Here is a 15,473-nt window from a genome sequence, read left to right on the forward strand (position 1 = left end):
TATAAAGTTGTAAATACTCATACCTTACATCCTAAAAGATATATGTCTGTAAGATCTCTAACACAAGGAGTCATAAACAAGAAAATTGACTGTAGCACTATCCTGATTTTTTAATGAGAAGAGTCCAGAAGTTCATAGTAGAAGAGCAGTTAGTGGATGGCCATGCACTTACACACTATACTACTGCCACAACTGATAAAATGAGTGCAGTTGACCCACATCAGTCAAGATGGATAAATCTAAAAAATATAGTGTTGAGTTTAAAATAAATTATGGAATGACATCATTTATATGAAGTTCAAAAGGTATGAAATGGTATTATATACAGTTATACTTAGTAAATAGTATAATAAAAATACTTTTAGATGTTTGAGAAGAATAAAAATTGAATTTCTAGTCATGAAAACATCTGAGAAGAGAGAGAAGGGCAAGCACCAGAAAGGGGTGCCAGCTGTATCTGGATTGTTCTCTTGCTTTATTTAGAAAGATTTAAAGCAAAACTGATATATATGATGTTTTAGTAAAGCTATTAAATACATAAATATAAATTTTATGGTCATATATTTAATTTTTTAAATCTAAGATATATTAAGGCATATTTAAAGTGCTTTCTCCTTAAGCACCACCCCCCATTACTTTTAAAGCCATATTGGTGCTCCAAAATACCAGAGTGAAGAAACTTGACTCAGAGATAAAGTTCTGCTCAAGACAGAAATTTTCCTGTGGATCACCCAGGACTGAGTGACCTGAGGAAAACAGCCAAACCTAAACAGATCGGGGGTGTGGGTTAGGCTGGTCCTTAGGCTCCCTCTCCATGGTATCCTTGACTTTTTTGAAGAATGCTATGCTGTCATTCTGGGGAAAGATCTCATCTCAGTCATCTTAGTTGTCATCACTTAGGTCATGTGATTGCTGTATTTTTCTTGTGGGTATCAGAAATTAAAAGAGGGGCTCCAGCGTTGTGGCACAGCAGAGTAAGCTGGTGCCTGTGACATTGGCATCCCGTGTCAGAGTGCTCATTTGAGTCCCAGCTGCTCCACTTCCAACCCAGGTCCCTGCTAATGTGCCTGGAAAAGCAGTGGAAGATGACCCAGGTGTTTTGGCCCCTGCACCCACCTGAGAGACCTGGGTGGAGCTGAGGCTCCAGAATTTGAGCTGTCCCAAGTCGCTACCATTGTGACCATTTGAGAAGTGAAGCAACAGATAGAAGATTCTCCTCTCCCTCTCTCTCTCTTCCTCACTCTCATTCTGTCTTTCAAGAAAATAAATCTAAGAAAAAAGTAAATTTCTCCAAAGCTTACATCTCAAACACTGTAAACAGACATGCCAGTACTCTGTCTATAGACTACCAATTCAGAAAAAAATTCTTTCGTAGGTATTTAGTCTTTTTTTAAAAAAAAATTTATTTATTTATTTGAAAGACAGAGTAACAGAGAGATCTTCCATCTGCTGGTTTACTTGCCAAATGACCATGATGACCCAGGCTGGGCCAGGCTGAAGCCAGGAGCTCTATCTGCATCTCTCATAGGGGTGGCAGGAGTCAAGGCATATGGGCCATATTCTGCTACCTTCCCAGGCACAGTAGCAGGAAGCTGGATTAGAAGAACAGCTAGGACTTGAACCAGTGTGCCGATGGTGTGCTGGAATTCCAGGTGGCGGCTTAACTCTCTGTACCACAACATCAGTGCCCAAGTATTTAGTTGTGTTTTTTTTTTTTTTTTTTAATTTAATTGAAAGAGTTAGAGAGAAGAGAGAGAAATCTTCCTTCTGCTGGTTCATTCCACAAATGGCTGCAATAGCCAGGGCTGGGCTAGGCAGGAGCCAGGAGCCTGGAGCTAAATCTTGAGTTTACCATGTGGGTGCAGGGTCCCAAGGACTTGGGCCATTTTCTGCTGTTTTCCCAGGCACATTAGCAAGGAGCCGAATCTGAAGTGGAGCAGCTGGAATTTGAACAGGTGCCTGTATGGGGTGCCAGCATCACAGGCAGCAACTTAACCCGCTGCGTCACAGCACCTGCCCCAGTATTTAGTTGTTGTTGTTGTTCTTCTTAAAGATTTATTTATTTGGGCCGGTGCCGCGGCTCACTAGGCTAATCCTCCGCCTAGCGGCGCCGGCACACCGGGTTCTAGTCCCGGTCGGGGCGCCGGATTCTGTCCCGGTTGCCCCTCTTCCAGGCCAGCTCTCTGCTGTGGCCAGGGAGTGCAGTGGAGGATGGCCCAAGTGCTTGGGCCCTGCACCCCATGGGAGACCAGGAAAAGCACCTGGCTCCTGGCTCCTGCCATCGGATCAGCGCAGTGCGCCGGCCACAGTGCGCTGGCCGCGGCGGCCATTGGAGGGTGAACCAACGGCAAAGGAAGACCTTTCTCTCTGTCTCTCTCTCTCATTGTCCACTCTGCCTGTCAAAAAATAAAAAATAAAAAAATAAAAATAAAAATAAAAAAAAATAAAGATTTATTTATTTGAAAGACAGAGATACAGGGAGAGGTAGAGACAGAGAGAAGGGGTCTTCCATTGAGTGGTTCATTCCCCAGATGGCCACAATGGCTGGAGCTGAGCCGATCTGAAGCCAGGAGCCAGGAGCTTCTTCCCGGTCTCCTACCTGGTTGCAGGGGCCCAGGAACTTGGACCATCCTCCACTGCTTTCCTAGGCACATTAGCAGGGAGCTGGGTCAGAAGAGGAGCAGCCAGGACTGGAACCAGCGCCCATCTGGGATGCCAGTGCTACATGCTGGGGCTTTAACCCACTGCAGCCACAGTACCGGCCCCAGTATTTAGTTAGTTTTTTTTTTTTTTTTAAGGTTTATTTTATTTATTTGAAAGAGTTACAGAGAGAGGTAGAGACAGAGAGAAAGGTCTTTCATCTGCTGGTTCACTCCCCAGATGGCCACACAGCTAGAGCTGCACCGATCCGAATCCAGGAGCCAGGAACTCCTTCCAGGTCTCCCACGTGGGTGCAGGGGCCCAAGGACTTGGGCCATTTTCCACTGCTATCCTAGACTTTAGCAGAGAGCTGGATTGGAATAGGAACAGGCAGAACTAGAACTGGTACCCATATGGGATGCTGGTACTTCAGGCCAGGGCTTTAACCAGCTGTGCCACAGCACCAGCCCCCAGTATTTAGTTTTAAAAGCAGAAATTAATTAAATTTTTTTAATTCAGGGCCAGTGTTGTAGCACAGCAGGTTAAGCTGCTGCCTGTGATGCTGGCTTCCCAAATAAGTGCTGCTTTGAGTCCCAGCTGCTCCACTTCTAATCCAGGTCCCTGCTAATGTACCTTGGAAGGCAGCGGATGATGGCCCAAGCATTTGGGCCTTGCTAACAAAATGAGAGACCCAGATGGAATTTCAGGCTCCTGGCTTTGACCTGGCCCAGCCCTGGCCAATAGGGCCATCTGGGGAGTGAACAGCAGATGGAAGATCTCTCTGTCTGTGTCTCTCCCTCTCTGTCTCAAACTGTGCCTTTTAATTAAATAAACAAAATCTCTTAAAATTATTACTTCACTAATTTTTCCCCAGTGGATTTTCATGCTCACCTGCCTTGTACTTATAATATATATATATTAGTGTGTTGGAGCCTTATTAACAGCCACAAGATTTTAGTGAAATTCAAAACTTTCTACCCAATTCTTTTAGCCTATAATCTATTTAGTTTTGTATTTCTTTCCAACAATTATGATTGCATAAGATAATGTTTTATGGTTGGAAAGCATAGCATTAAAATAATGGATCAATAAAATTGTTGACTTCATGTATTTAATTTTTGTTATCTTTACAGATTACAATACTGCGATGAGACTGCTCCTGTAACTTTCGATCCACACACAGAGTTTCTTGGTCCTCAGAAGAAAACAGAGCAAGTTCAAAGAGACATTGGGTTTTGGTGTCCAAGGCATCTTAAGACTTCTGGGGGACAAGGATACAAGTTTCTGGGAATTGACCAATGTGCACCTCCATGCCCCAACATGTATTTTAAAAGCGATGAGCTGGAGTTTGCCAAAAGTTTTATTGGAATAGTTTCAATATTTTGTCTTTGTGCAACTCTGTTCACATTCCTTACTTTTTTAATTGATGTCAAGAGATTCAGATACCCAGAGAGACCAATTATATATTATTCTGTCTGTTACAGCATTGTATCTCTTATATACTTTATTGGATTTCTGCTAGGCAATAACACAGCCTGTAACAAGGCGGATGAGAAGCTGGAACTTGGCGACACAGTTGTCCTAGGTTCTCAAAATAAGGCTTGCACCGTTTTGTTTATGTTTCTGTATTTTTTCACAATGGCTGGCACCGTGTGGTGGGTGATTCTGACCATTACTTGGTTCTTAGCAGCAGGACGAAAATGGAGTTGTGAAGCCATTGAACAAAAAGCAGTGTGGTTTCATGCTGTTGCCTGGGGAATACCAGGTTTTCTGACTGTTATGCTTCTTGCAATGAACAAGGTTGAAGGAGACAACATTAGTGGGGTTTGCTTTGTTGGCCTGTATGATCTGGATGCTTCTCGCTACTTTGTACTCTTGCCACTGTGCCTTTGTGTGTTTGTTGGGCTGTCTCTTCTTTTAGCTGGTATTATTTCCTTAAATCATGTGCGACAGGTTATACAACATGATGGCCGGAACCAAGAGAAACTAAAGAAATTTATGATTCGAATTGGGGTCTTCAGTGGCCTGTATCTTGTGCCATTAGTGACACTCCTTGGATGTTATGTGTATGAGCAAGTGAACAGGATCACCTGGGAGATAACGTGGGTGTCCGATCACTGTCGTCAGTACCATATTCCTTGTCCCTATCAGGTAAAAGCTGTCATGTGAATTATATCACTCTTTACTTTTAATGTCAAAATGTTCCCTGGAAATATACCTATTAGTCATGGACAAAAATTTTTATTTTAGCTGAGAACTATAATGAAACGGACATTGGGAATGGTTCCTTCCGCACCAGCTGAAGCTGTGACAAGTGTCCTAAGCATTCATTCCTCAAGCTTTAGCTTCAGTTACTGTATTATGGTGCCTCCTTTAACTATCGTTTTAAAGATTAAATTGGGTTGCAAAAGCAGATTGATAATAATGAAGAAGAGAGTAGAAGAACAACAGGCCTTGCCAGAGGGAAAAGGAGGAGTAACTTCTGCTGAACTGAAGATTGTTTTTTAATTCTTCCATTAGTAGAGGACATCCTTTTTTGGATGAATTTAGTTTAATCACATTATCTTGCAACATTTTGCACTGGAAATACTTATAGTAGACAATTTATTTTTTACCTAACCTATCCTATCATTTCTAAGCTGATAAGAGCAATTAAAATGAAGTAGGTTTCATATGTTTCTGATGCTTATGATTAGTATAAAGCTGATATTTCTAAGATTCAAAACACCAGACTTCTGAAACTATGACATTTCTTAAAGCATTTTAGTTGAGATTTTTCTAATAGAATTTTTTGTGTTTAATAGGTATGATATTAACTATATTAAACATGAGAACTATCACAGTCTGTATTATATATCCTAGAAATTGACTGCTTTATACGATGGTGGATCCTAAATGTTAGCCTGCTATGTGGGGATAAAAGTGCTACTTGCCTTGCATGCTGTCCACAGTCTGCTTTTACTACGTGCTGACTAAGGCAGCCATGTCTTAGAGTGAAGCTGCCATGTTGAGTGTCTCCTAGATTCCTCAGACCTTTAGACAAATGTGGGGGAGGACTACTATTACATACTGCTCAAAAGTTAAAGAGCTGGGGCCGGCGTCGTGGCTACCTTGGTTAATCCTCTGCCTGTGGCGCCGGCATCCCATATGGGTGCCAGGTTCTAGTCCCAGTTGCTCCTCTTCCAGTCCAGCTCTCTGCTGTGGCCCAGGGGGGCAGTGGAGGATGGACCAAGTGCTTGGGCTCCTGCACCCATGTAGGAGACCAGGAAGAAGCACCTGGCTCCTGGCTTCAGATGGGCGCAGCTCCAGCCATAGCGGCCATCTGGGGGGTGAACCAACGGAAGGAAGACCTTTCTCTCTGTCTCTCTCTCTCACTGTCTATAACTCTACCTGTCAAAAAAAAAAAAAAAAAAAGCTGATTATTCTGATGCCGTTTAAATTGGGAATCACAACTCTATACCAATGTTTCTCAAAAAAAAAAAGTTAAGGAGCTTTATTTTTTTAAGTTATGTTTCCTGTAAGAAAGAATAGAACATAGAATGAGAAAATTATACTCCTCAAGTGGAAAAAGAATTTATAAGAATGACATCAAATTCAGGAACTATAAAAGAAAACATTGCCTGATATACTCCATGGCAAAAATAAATAAAAAACCCATTGTCAAAATTGAAACAAGCTGAGACATTTATGTGCATATTATGTTGTAATTGAAAGGCTATTTATAGCATTCATACAAATCAGTAAGAAAAACAACATCTGATATAAAAATGTGAAAAAGATAAGAGTATTCATGAAATAGAAAAATTAAAAAGCATTCTTAAAGATGTGAAAAATACTACAGTAGGAAATGTGTATTAAAATTAATTTATACCCCCCTATGTATGACTTAGCAAACATCTGAAGGTTTTATCACCTCTGTGCTGGTGAAACTGGCAAAATATGCATTCTCACATTTTGCTATCAAGAATTTCAATTTGTTCAACCTTTTGCAAGAAGCAATTTGATGACAGTATGTCTCAGGTTTTAAATGCATATGCTATGATTCTGCCTTTCTGTGAATTTTAGACAGATGTGCTCACAAATGTGAAAAATTATGTAATACATAATACATTGTGTAATACAAAGATAGTCATTGTAACATTATTTGCAAAATAACCTACTTATCCATTAATACAAGTAGTTGGATAAGTTATGGTTCATCCATACAACAGAGCAGCCCTCTTTTTTTTTTTTAAAGATTTATTTATTTAGGGTTGGCGCTGTGGTGTAGTAGGTTAATCCTCCGCCTGTGGCGCCAGCATCCCATATGGGCACCAGTTCTAGTCCTGGCTACTCTTCTTCTGATCCAGCTCTCTAATGTGGCCTGGGAAAGCAGGAAAAGATGGCTGAAGTGCTTGGGGCCCTGCACCTGCATGGGAGACTGGAAGGAAGCACCTGGCTCCTGGCTTCACATCGGCGCATTTCCTACCGTTGTGGTCATTCGGAAAGTGAACCAGCAGAAGGAAGACTTTCTGTCTCTCCCTCTCACTGTCTGTAACTACCTCTCAAATAAATAAATAAAATCTAAAAAAAAATTTTATTCATTTATTTGAAAGGCAGTTACAGAGAGGCAGAGGCAGAAAAGGAGAGAGAGAGAGAGAGAAAGAGAGAGAGATCTTCCATCTGTTGGTTCACTCCCCAGATGGCTGCAACTGCTGGAGCTGTGCTGATCTGAAGCCAGGAGCCCGGAGCTCCCTCCTGGTCTCTCACATGGGAGCAGGGGCCCAAGGACTTGAGCCATCTTCCACTGCTTTCCCAGGCCATAGCAGAAGGCTGGTTCAGAAGTAGAGCAGCCAGGACTTGAACCGGCACCCATGTGGGATGCCAGTACCACAGGCTGCAGCTTTACCTGCTACGCCACAGCGCCAGCCCCTGGCACAGCCTTTAAAAAGAATGAAGGTTTGGGCATTTGCCTTCAGAGTGAAAATGCTGCTTGGGTTCAGAATGCCTGGGTTTCAGAAGTCTCAGCTTCATTTCCAATTCCAGCTTCCTGTTAATGTGCACCCTAAGAGGCAGCAAGTGATAGTTGAAGTACTTGGGTTCTGCAACTCACGTGAGAGATCCAACATGAGTTCCTGGCTCCTGGCCTCCACCTGGTCCAGCCCTGGCTGTAGAGCTTTGGTTGTAGAGATTTGGAGAGTGAACCCGTGGATGGAAAAGTTCTTCCTTTCTTTCTCTCTCTCTCTCTCTCTCCTTCTCTGTTTTGTAGATAAATAAAATAATGGAGGGCTTTACTTGCATTAATGTACAATGATCTCAGAATTTTCATTTAGTGCTAAAAGCGAGATATGCAGAATGTGTAATATGTTGATATTTGTGCAACATTTTAAAATAGTATTTAAAATTTTATGATTAAAAATCTGATTTTAATTTCATGAAATTTCCACATTTTCCCATTTTACAGATATTTATTTTTCTCTAAGGATGCAGATTTTAGAACATAATCATTAATAGTGAATAGAGGCTATAAAATATGGATATGTTGTTTTAATGAGTTTAAATGTATTTTTCTGATAGATTATGGTGAGAGAAAATAGATAAATATTTATAAATACTTTGGCGATTATAAAAGGCAGCTATACCTATATGAGGAAATGCCAGAAAATCATGCCAGGATTTAAGAGATAATTCCTAAAGTATATTTCAGTATTTTTACCTTACTAGACATATATTTTAATACACAGATCAAGGTTCTTTGTTTATGACTTAGGTAAAAGAATGTATTGCAATTAAAGCACCATTTTTATATTACGTCATTTCAAGCCTTTTACAATAAAGCAGACTACAGATTTTAACTTTCGTTTAAGTTTTATGTTGACAATATAGACTTTTCACTTTAAATGTAGCATGATAAATTTTATTGTTAATATTTCTTTTGTAGGCAAAAACAAAAGCTCGACCAGAATTGGCTTTGTTTATGATAAAATACCTGATGACATTAATTGTTGGCATCTCTCCCGTCTTCTGGGTTGGAAGCAAAAAGACATGCACAGAATGGGCTGGGTTTTTTAAAAGAAATCGCAAGAGAGAGTAAGAACCTGTTGAATTACTGACATTGTTTTCAAATAAATAGATCAAATATCAAGAACTATTCAAATTATCGTACTATCTGAGTTTGCTTATATCAACTCTTACTTCAGTTGAATTTGCCAATTGAAGTGTTAAGACCTTTCTCATGGAGGATCTATGCTTTGACATTTAGTGACTTTGCTACATGCTATTCTATTTGAAATATGCATGAATGATTTCTAAAATGCACATTTTCCTTCCATAGTTTATAGTATATATTCAGTATTCTTAATTGCTGTCATTGGGTTCATTCATTTAGGTGTAGCATCTTTATTAATTTTATCCCATTTTATCAATGGTAAAAGATTAAATGGAATCAAACATATGTAAGCAGACCTCTAAAGTATGGTTCAAACATAAGTGATGTATTGTGATCATTATTTACTACTTATAAATTTTATTACACAATTCTGACCTAAATTTCACTTACTTGCCCTGACTCAGTTGGTAAAAATTCAAACTTGGAATACTGTGTAATAATTTAGATTTATATTTAGGAGTAAATAGTTCATTTTAATTATTTATATACAATACATACAAGGAAGTGTAGATTTTTTAAAATTGTTCCCAACTTGTTTTTTTAATGACATTTTTGTGGTCCAAATTTCAGAACTGTAGCTCTTTTCACAAGTATGGTTTTGATGTCTGAAGAACTGCATTTAACTGGACTTTTTTGCACTATATATAATATGCTACATATATATATGCTTTAAAAAGTTCATGGAAAATGAATTTTATAGATAAGTTTACTTTGGTGCAAAAAAAAATTAAAATCTATTCTCTGTTTTTTAATAATTCACAATTTTCTTGAGTTTTTCAAAGAACCCCTTAGGCACAGATTTCAAAATTTTTACACCAAAATAAACATCTCTTATTCCATTTTCCTTTAATGTTTTCAATTACCCTTTTATACTAACACTATCCTTAATGTAACTTGCAAACTTTAATGTTAGAAGAAAAGAATTAAATTTAAACAAAAACCATTAATTATATTCTATATCATCTGTTTCTGATTTACTTTTATGTTGGATATATTTATTTATGATACAAATATAACTATTCCCTTTTGCTGATTTGAGTTTACTTGCCATCATCCTCTGATTTGACCTATTTAATTTCTTACCAGTTTCTTGTTTATATTAAGAAAAGCAACTGAGAGTATATGCACAAAGATTTTACTTTATGTAAATCTACTTAGAGTATTTATAATATCAAACTTCATAAATGATAGAAAATTTCTAATTTTAACAAATGAGTATTTTTGCATATATAGGATATAAAGGAGCTTCAAAAAGTTCATGGGAAATAAACATCTTTTAATTCTTTTTTTCCATTTACATTTTGAAGCCTCCTCAAATGTGATACTTTTTATGGCTTCTACTATAATACTTCAGATTTATTGAGTAAATCCTCTCCTTGGATTGTCTTGCAGTCCAATCAGTGAAAGTCGAAGAGTACTACAGGAGTCATGTGAGTTTTTCTTGAAGCACAATTCTAAAGTTAAGCACAAAAAGAAGCACTATAAACCAAGTTCACATAAGCTGAAGGTCATTTCCAAGTCCATGGGAACCAGCACAGGCGCTACAGCAAATCATGGCACGTCTGCGGTAGCAATCACTGATCATGATTTCTTAGGACAGGAAACCTTGACAGAAATCCAAACCTCCCCAGAAGCATCAGTGAGAGAGGTGAGAGCGGATGGCGCAAGCACCCCCAAAGTAAGAGAACAAGACTGTGGTGAGCCTGCCTCCCCAACAGCAGCCAGTGCCAAGGTCTCTGGGGAACAGGCGGACAAGAAAAGCCGAGCAGGCAGTGTGAAGGCTAAGAACAGTGTGTCTGAGGGTGTGCGGAGCGAGGGAAGGTAAGACTTCATTTTCTTATAGAAAGTCATAATTTTAAATATTGCATTACTTGCTTTTTGTTAAAGCATAGCATGTCTGGAAAGAAAACATTTTATGTCTTACTTGTAAAGCAAGGACATTTGGGTTTCGTCTATAAATGTGCTATTTGGTAATTTTTTATTATTTTTTATGATTTATTTTATTTATTTGAAAGGCAGAGCTACAGAGAGAGAGGGAGAGACAGAGATAGATCTTCCATCTGGTGGTTCACTCCCAAAATGGCTACAACGGCTGGGACTGGGCCAAGTCAAAGCCAGGAGCCAGGAGCTTCTTCCAGGTCTCCTAATGGGTGCAGGGGCTCAAGCACGTGGGACATCCTTCGCTGCTTTTCCAGGCCATTAGCAGGGAGCTAGATGGAAGTGAAGCAGCTGGGACTCAGACCGGTGCCCATATGGGATGCCGTCGACACAGGAGGCAGCTTTACCCACGAGCCCACAGCACCAGCCTGTAGTTTTTGTTTTTTGTTTTTTGTTTTTTTTGTTTTTTTTTTTTTTTTTTTTTGACAGGCAGAGTGGACAGTGAGAGAGAGAGAGACAGAGAGAAAGGTCTTCCTTCCATTGGTTCACCCTCCAATGGCTGCTGCGGCCGGCGCGCTGCGGCCAGCGCACCGCGCTGATCCGATGGCAGGAGCTAGGAACCAGGTGCTTTTTTTCCTGGTCTCCCATGGGGTGCAGGGCCCAAGCACCTGGGCCATCCTCCACTGCACTCCCTGGCCACAGCAGAGGGCTGGCCTGGAAGAGGGGCAACCGGGACAGAATCCGGTGCCCCGACCGGGACTAGAACCCGGTGTGCCGGCGCCGCTAGGCGGAGGATTAGCCTAGTGAGCCGCGGCGCCGGCCTAGCCTGTAGTTTTTTATTCTTAACTTTGAAAAGAGCATTAGTATGCATGTCAAATAGGAAAGTAATATTCATGTCTTATGGTAATTGTTACGAGTTATTTAAATGTTTAGCTAAATTCATCTGAAATACAGGCTAAGTTTTAGTTAATACTACATTATTGTTCTGTCTAAAAGGATTCATTTTATACAAAGATGATTGTAAAATATTTTTTGTTTCTGGTCATTGAAGAATATGTTATATTATTAATGTGTTAACACAAAATTTTAAATAAATTTTCCTAGATGGTCATAAATGACCAAACCCAAATGCACCTTTTCTGTGTTCTCATAACAGTTTTCATACACCTGGATTACAATTTGATACATCTGCAAACCCTCACAGGCAGAGCTGAGGTCTTACTCATCTTTGTATTCCCAGCCTCTTAAACAGTGTAATATCCATGGTGGGAAATTAACAGAAGATTTCCTGGACTGAGGGCGGGAATCCTGCCTTATAATTGTATTCCCCCATGAGATGCCATGCTCAGTTCAGGCATGAGTAGTGCCTGCTGATGTCTCTGAAGTCAGTGAAACCTGTATTTTATACATTTTTATTTGTATTTTGAAATGTTAAGGAATACTTAAAGATTTTTACTTAATCATTTTCTCATAAAGGTGGACACATTGAGGGTAGAACTTACAAAAAGTGGATAGCGGTTGTAAGAAATCTGACGTCATATTTGTGCATACACATGTATGTATGTCAACTTTTTCTTTTATCCAGGGTAAGTCCAAAGAGTGATGACACTGACACTGGCCCAGTGCAGAGCAACAATGTGCAGCTCGCCAGTTCTTCAGAGCCGGGCAGCCTCAAAGGTTCCACCTCTCTGCTTGTTCACTCGGTTCCAGGAGTCAGAAAAGAGCAGGGAGCTGGCAGTCACTCAGATACCTGAGAAACACTTTCCCCCATTACTTGGAGGCAAATTCCTGCTACACTGGAGACGACCAAAGCACTGTCTTAGAAGAACGACCGTGTCCGTGTTCTTTTGCACTTAAAGCTGCTTTGCCAACTGTTACACTGGAAAAAGTAGATTTCAAGAATAATGCAACTCATTTCCACAAAGGTTAATGGTAACAGCATACCTAAAGACAGAAATGTGCAGGTTACTGTTTTTTAAATCATGTCGGGGGGAGGGGGCTAGAAGAATCTTCCTTTTCTACTTATGAAGATTCTATTGTTGAAAGTCTTTTAGGATGTACTGTGCTACTTCACTATTTTTATATGTTTAAGATTTTTCTTTGCTGAAGTATTTAAAGCATATTCTTGTATCTTTTTATATATATTTGAAAATAAGCTTCTATATATTTGAACTTTTTTGAAAAATCTGGAAAATCTATTCAAATATTTTATTATGCTCTTCTGGTATTTTAGCACTACTTTGGTAGTTTTACACTGAATATAAGAAGGTTGGAAAATTGTATTCTTTTATAATATAAAACATAGTTAATACACCAGGAGATTTTATAATAGGAATTCAGCTTAAAAAAAAACAAAAAAACACTTGGAGGAATGGGGCTGGCATTATGACATAGTAGGTTAAGACACTGCTTGCTATGCCAGCATCGCAAATCAGAGAGCTGGTTTGAGTGTCAGCTACTTTGCTTCTAACCAGCTCTCTGCTAATGTGCCTGGGAAGGCAGCAGAAGATGGCCCAAGTACTTGGGTCCCTGCCACCCATTTAGGAGACCAGAATGGAGTTCTTGACACCTGACTGTACCTGGACCAGCCCTGGCTATTGTGACCATTTGGGAAGTGAACCACTGATTGGAAGATCTTTCTCTCTCTGTGTGTCTCTACCTCCCTCCTCTCTGCCCCTCTGTTTCTCCCTCTCTCCCTCTCTGTTTCTCTCTCTCTGTCAAGATAGGGGGCAGGCATTTATCCTAGTGATGAAGACACTGGTTGGGATGCCTGTGTCCCACACCAGAGCACCTGGGTTCAATGGTTGGCTTCAGCTCCTGACTCTAGCTTCCTGCCAATGGAGACCCTAGGAGGCAGTGATAATTGTGCAAATACTGGTTTTCTGCCACCTATATGGGAGACTGGGTTGAGTTCCTAGCCCTAGCCTCCTGGCCATAGTAGGCATTTGGGGAGTGAACCAGTAAATGAAAGCGTTCCCTCTGTATCTGCCTCTCAACTAAATAAAAATTTTAAAACCACTTACTTCTACCTTAACATCTTAAATATGTGAATTTCATGGAGTGTTGTTGTTTCAGGAAGGTCACAGATCTATGCACTGGAAATAAGGTGCTGACTGAACAAGTGGCCAATTGTGACTGTGTTGTGCGGTTCACTGACCCTTCTCCATGTTTTAAATCAAGTGTCCTAGAGAATGAGTAGATGAAGTGTTAGTCCTTTATAAATTAGGCCAAGTGCAATTTATTTCCTTTTTCTAATGTTTTATTACCACCCAAGATACAATTATGACCATTTACAGCTGCTTATTCTTTTCCTTTCACTTTTGGTTTGCAACATTTAGAATACTACAAACACTTTGTGTTGTTCACTGTCTTTCTCAGACATTATGCAGAGTTCATTTCTTCAACTAAGTAGTGTTTTGGTGAACATTAAAAACTAGGTCAATAGTATGTGCCAATCAGTTGGGAAACAAACAAAAAACATTTTATATAACATACTTTAAAATATTAAGGAATTTTCTTAATTTTGTTTCTCATTACTCCTTGAACAAAGTTTTCTGATGCTTTTGGTTGTCTCTCTATTAAAGCATAAAAAGAAAATTATCATGTACTGTATGGAAAATGTTGTAAATATTAACTTTTCCACATTTTTAAAGAGATAACTTTGAATACAAAAATTTGGTTTTGTGTGATATTTTCATTAATAAAATTTGTCTTTAAAAGATTGTAGTCTGTTGAGACAAGGGCTATAAACAATCATCGAGTCTCAAAATGTCAATTTCACTACTATAGATTACATTTTAGGTACTCTATTAGTTACCACAGATCACAGAAAACATATAATATTTGTCTTTCGAGGACTGGCTTATTTCACTAAATATAATCACAGTTGAGGAACAGTGTTTTTTTCTTCATACTGTTTGTTGAACTCTTGGTGTAGAGTTAATCTTATGAATATAAAATTGAGCAGTTTTAAAGATGGCAGAAAAGGGAGGGAGGGAGCTTGCTGCCCTAGTCTAGGGGAAGATGGTTTAAAAAAAAAAAAAAAGTGGAGAGAGTACAATCCCTGAGTTAGTGAGAAAATGGTAGAGGAAATTCCATGCAAATTAGAGGGACACTGCAGACCTACGTGGAGAGTGTGGATGCACACAACTCAGGACCCCAGCAGTCAAGAGCCTCAGCTTCAGCTTTGGAGTGAGGTGAGTCTAGATTGCAGCAGCCCAAGCCACTGGTGATAAAGCTATGGGAAGAGCCTGGCGTGAGTATATCTTGTAGCCTTAAGGGGGACAATATACCTGCCAACCTAGAGGAAAAAAAGGGGAGGGGGCATGTTTCTCTCTTCCTGACCTCCTGACACTGGCATCCTGTAACTAGCCAAGAGAGGGCAGGTGCCACTTTGGACGTGTGTAACAGCTGTGCCAGCTTGGTCCATGCAGCCAGCAATCAGCCTAGAGGAGACACCTGAACTGCTGGGAGAATTCACGGGGTCTGGATGCTGGTGACTGTGAGCCTTGTGTGCTGGGATTGTGGAAACACTGGCTGTGTGGGAGTATGCAGGGTGTGGCTGGGTCTCCAGGCAGTCACTGTAGGCGGGTCCACATGCTTGGGGCTCCTTGTTTCCCTGGTGAGGGTCATTGCTGTGGGATCCATGTTCATACCGAGGATTGCACAGATCCTTTATGTGGTTCTTGCAGCAGCACAGATGAATATTGTACTCACTGGGGCTAGCACCCAGGCATTGGTCTCCTTGGAGGAGAGGAGGTGAACGTGAGACTATGCAACAGAGCTGGACAAACCTCTGAGATATAGA

At 40.1% G+C, this 15,473-nt stretch overlaps 1 protein-coding gene across 2 annotated transcripts in view; it reads left to right on the plus strand.

Moving 5' to 3' along the window:
- Window positions 1–14,385, plus strand: part of FZD6 (frizzled class receptor 6) — a 36,517-nt gene extending 22,132 nt beyond the window's left edge. For both annotated transcript variants that reach the window (XM_002710725.5, XM_017341467.3), the window contains exons 4-7: window positions 3,774–4,791; window positions 8,561–8,709; window positions 10,181–10,609; window positions 12,252–14,385. In XM_002710725.5, the coding sequence (XP_002710771.1) occupies window positions 3,774–4,791; window positions 8,561–8,709; window positions 10,181–10,609; window positions 12,252–12,420 (1,765 nt within the window). In that variant the 3' untranslated portion in view covers window positions 12,421–14,385. The remainder of the gene's footprint in view (window positions 1–3,773; window positions 4,792–8,560; window positions 8,710–10,180; window positions 10,610–12,251) is intronic.
- Window positions 14,386–15,473: the final 1,088 nt, after the last annotated feature.

Source organism: Oryctolagus cuniculus, chromosome 6 (genome assembly GCF_964237555.1).
Source record: "Oryctolagus cuniculus chromosome 6, mOryCun1.1, whole genome shotgun sequence".
Classification (NCBI taxonomy): domain Eukaryota; kingdom Metazoa; phylum Chordata; class Mammalia; order Lagomorpha; family Leporidae; genus Oryctolagus; species Oryctolagus cuniculus.